The sequence below is a fragment of the Emiliania huxleyi genome, assembly GCF_000372725.1.
Source record: "Emiliania huxleyi CCMP1516 unplaced genomic scaffold EMIHUscaffold_511, whole genome shotgun sequence".
NCBI lineage: Eukaryota > Haptophyta > Isochrysidales > Noelaerhabdaceae > Emiliania > Emiliania huxleyi.
In genome coordinates this window covers 17,648-20,503 of record NW_005198161.1, presented here as the reverse complement: position 1 = coordinate 20,503, position 2,856 = coordinate 17,648, and the positions used below count along the sequence as shown (strand labels likewise).

At 65.1% G+C, this 2,856-nt stretch overlaps 1 protein-coding gene across 1 annotated transcript in view; it reads right to left on the bottom strand.

The window, feature by feature from the left end:
* Positions 1 to 618: 618 nt before the first annotated feature.
* Positions 619 to 2,856, bottom strand: part of EMIHUDRAFT_445748 (hypothetical protein) — a 17,403-nt gene continuing 15,165 nt past the window's right edge. The window contains exon 2 of the mRNA XM_005766379.1: positions 619 to 1,183. Coding sequence (XP_005766436.1) covers positions 1,028 to 1,183 — 156 coding nt within the window. The 3' untranslated portion in view covers positions 619 to 1,027. The remainder of the gene's footprint in view (positions 1,184 to 2,856) is intronic.

The window sequence follows — 2,856 nt, the reverse complement described above, 5'->3', positions numbered from 1 at the left end:
AGCAGCAGCGCTCTGCTGCTGGGGGGGTCAGACACCCACCCCCCTAGCAGGGATGAGCTTAGTTGTGCAGGGGGGGTACCGAGCAGTGTGCGGCCGCTCTGGAGAAATTTACCTTACCTTACCTCTTACGACTTACCTCGCCTCTGTCAGACTCTGGTCTCTGCTGTCTGTTTGTTACTGTACGTTACTGTTGTTCAGTGGTCAGCAAGCAGAAAATGCCAAAACCCCCGGGTAAACCCCGAAAATACCTGGGGTTTTCCGGGTATTTCCGGGTATTACCCGCACTGGACGCTGGAGATCGTCGTGGGTCACTGGACACTGCACACTGGTAGCAGGTAGGCCTTCGTCCCCCCCTTATATGTATTGTTGTTCAGTCGGCCTAAGGTAAGGTAAGGTAAGCTAGGTAAACTTCTCCACACACACGAGGTGTGGTGGGGCAAGGGGGGGCAACCCTCGCATCTCCACGTCTAACGACAGGAGCCCCACGGCATTTAAAGTGCAAGGCCCGGTGCGCGTGGGTGAGCGGTGTGTGTGTGTGTGTGTGTGTGTGTGTGTGTGTGTGTGTGTGTGTCACGTCACTGCATAGTCGGCCTAACGTTAGCTACTGTTGTTGGGGAGCCCAACTGTTGTTCTGTTGTTACTGTTAACACTAGCAACACTGTTCAGCTCTTAACGTTAGGGGTGGTGGCTACCCAATGCAAGGGGAGAACACAGTGTCAACACAGTGTCGGTGGCTTGCTGATCGGAGGGTCAAATACACGCACATGCCCAGACATGCCAAAGAGCAGAGTGTGAGGAGAGGAGGGGGGAGGACTGATGAGGGGCGGGGTGGTACAGCCTCACATGGACGACCCCGGCAGCCGTCTCGAAGCAGTGCGTGCGCCGTGGCGCCTCAATAGCCGGGACTACGAAACCGTGCGTGTAGCTGCGCCCTCACCCCGCCCTGCCGAGCCAGAACGTAGACCCCCCCCCCACCCCCCACCACCGGGGGGAGGGAGTTCGGCGGGGGCTGCGGCTGTTGGTGTGCTCAGTCCTTGGCCGACTTCTTCTTGAGGAGCGACTTGTGGATGTGCGGGATGACGCCGCCACCGGCGATGGTCGCCTTGATCAGCGTGTCGAGCTCCTCGTCGCCGCGGATGGCCAGCTGGAGGTGGCGCGGCGTGATCCGCTTGACGCGCAGGTCCTGCGGGCGGAGGCGGCGAGGAGGCGGCGGGCTCAGGGTTTGGCGGTTGGGAGCTGGCGGCGCGGTTGGAGCTGGCGGTGCTGGCGAGCCGCGGCGAGGCGGGCGGTGGGGGCGGGGGTGGCCGCGCGGTTGGGTCGGGACGGGGGCCACGGACGGAGGGGCGGGCGGGCGGGCGGGCGGGCGGCGGCGGCGGCGACTGGGGGGGGGGGGGGGGGTGGAGGTTTCCAGGGAGGCCCCCGCCTTGGACGCGTTTCCGGGGAGCTCGAGCACCTCGGCGGGGAGGTACTCCAGGATGGCGGCGGAGTAGACGGCCGCGGTCGCACCGACGCGCCCCTTGTTGGTCACCCGCTGCTTGAGGTGGCGGTGGATCCGGCCGACCGGGAACTGGAGGCCCGCCTTGGAGGAGCGCGAGACGGACTTCTTGGCCTTGAGCTTGGCGGCATCACCCTTGACCTTGGACGACATGGCGGCGGAGCTGCGGGGGCGAGAGGGGAGGCGGGGTGGGGGCGGTGGGCGAGGGGCGGGGAGAGAGGGCAGGCGAGGGCGGGGCGACGCGTGCAGGACGGGGTGGTGGGGTGGACGCAAAATGCGGCGGCTGAGCGGACACGGCAGGCGCGAGGCAGCCCCCCCCGAGAGGCGTGTGTGCGCGGGTGCGCTTCGCCAGGCTCGATGCGGTCGCGGAGTAGGAGTGGGCGCATAGGGTGCAAGTTCTCCCGGGGCCCGCGGATGGCATGGAAACTCACGGCCGAGCGCTTTCATCGCGAGCGCGCGCACGGGCGCAGTGGGTTGACAAAGCGTGGCCGGAGGGGAAGATGTGGGTGCGGCCCCGGAGAACGCCGGGGAACGCGCAAACGTGTGGCGGCGGGAGCGCGTGCGGAGGGAGAGGGGGGAGAGGGAGGAGGATGTCGGGTAGCCCACCTGCTGCTGGCTCTGTCAAGACGGTCTTTTTCTTTTGAGCGGCACCGCGCGTTTCTTTTCATTTTGAGAGTGAGGTGTTTATTGTTTGAGCGTTTTCTCGCGTTTTATTTCCGCAAGAAGACCAGCAACCGCGGGGGTAATATAACCGCGGCCCTCACACCGAGGAGCCCGAACCCTTGCTGCTGAAGCCGCCGTTGTTCTTCTCTCCGAAGCCCAGTCTTCCGCCCGCACCGCCGGCGGGCGTGGCTGTCTCTACGATGTCTGATGTCAATCGCATCAAGAAGGTTCAGAGCACCCGCGCCGCTTGCGCATGCAAGCCTCCTCCCGCGCGGGCGCCGGTGCTGAGCGGCGCGTTTCGTTCGGACACAGGAGCTCAAGGAGTGCAGCAAGGACGCGCTGATGGAGAAGGAGGTGGTGTGGGCCTCTCTCGTCTCGGAGGCGAACCTGCTCGAGTGGATTGGAAAGCTCAAGGGGCCGGTTGGGACGCCGTACGAGGGTGCGAGCGCCGACCACCGCTGCCACCACCGCTTACCGCTACACACACACACCAACCCACGCGGGAGAACGGGGCCGGGGCCGTGCTGCCGGAGTGCCCATCGCTAAAGCGGCCGCGCGGTCGGCTCTGGAGCAGCTCCTCTCTCTCCCTCTCTCTCCCTCTCTCTCTCCCTCCCTCTCTCTCTCTCTCTCTCTCTCTCTCTCTCTCTCTCTCTCTCTCCACGACCTCTCTCTCGTGCCTCTTTCTCCACCCCCCCCCC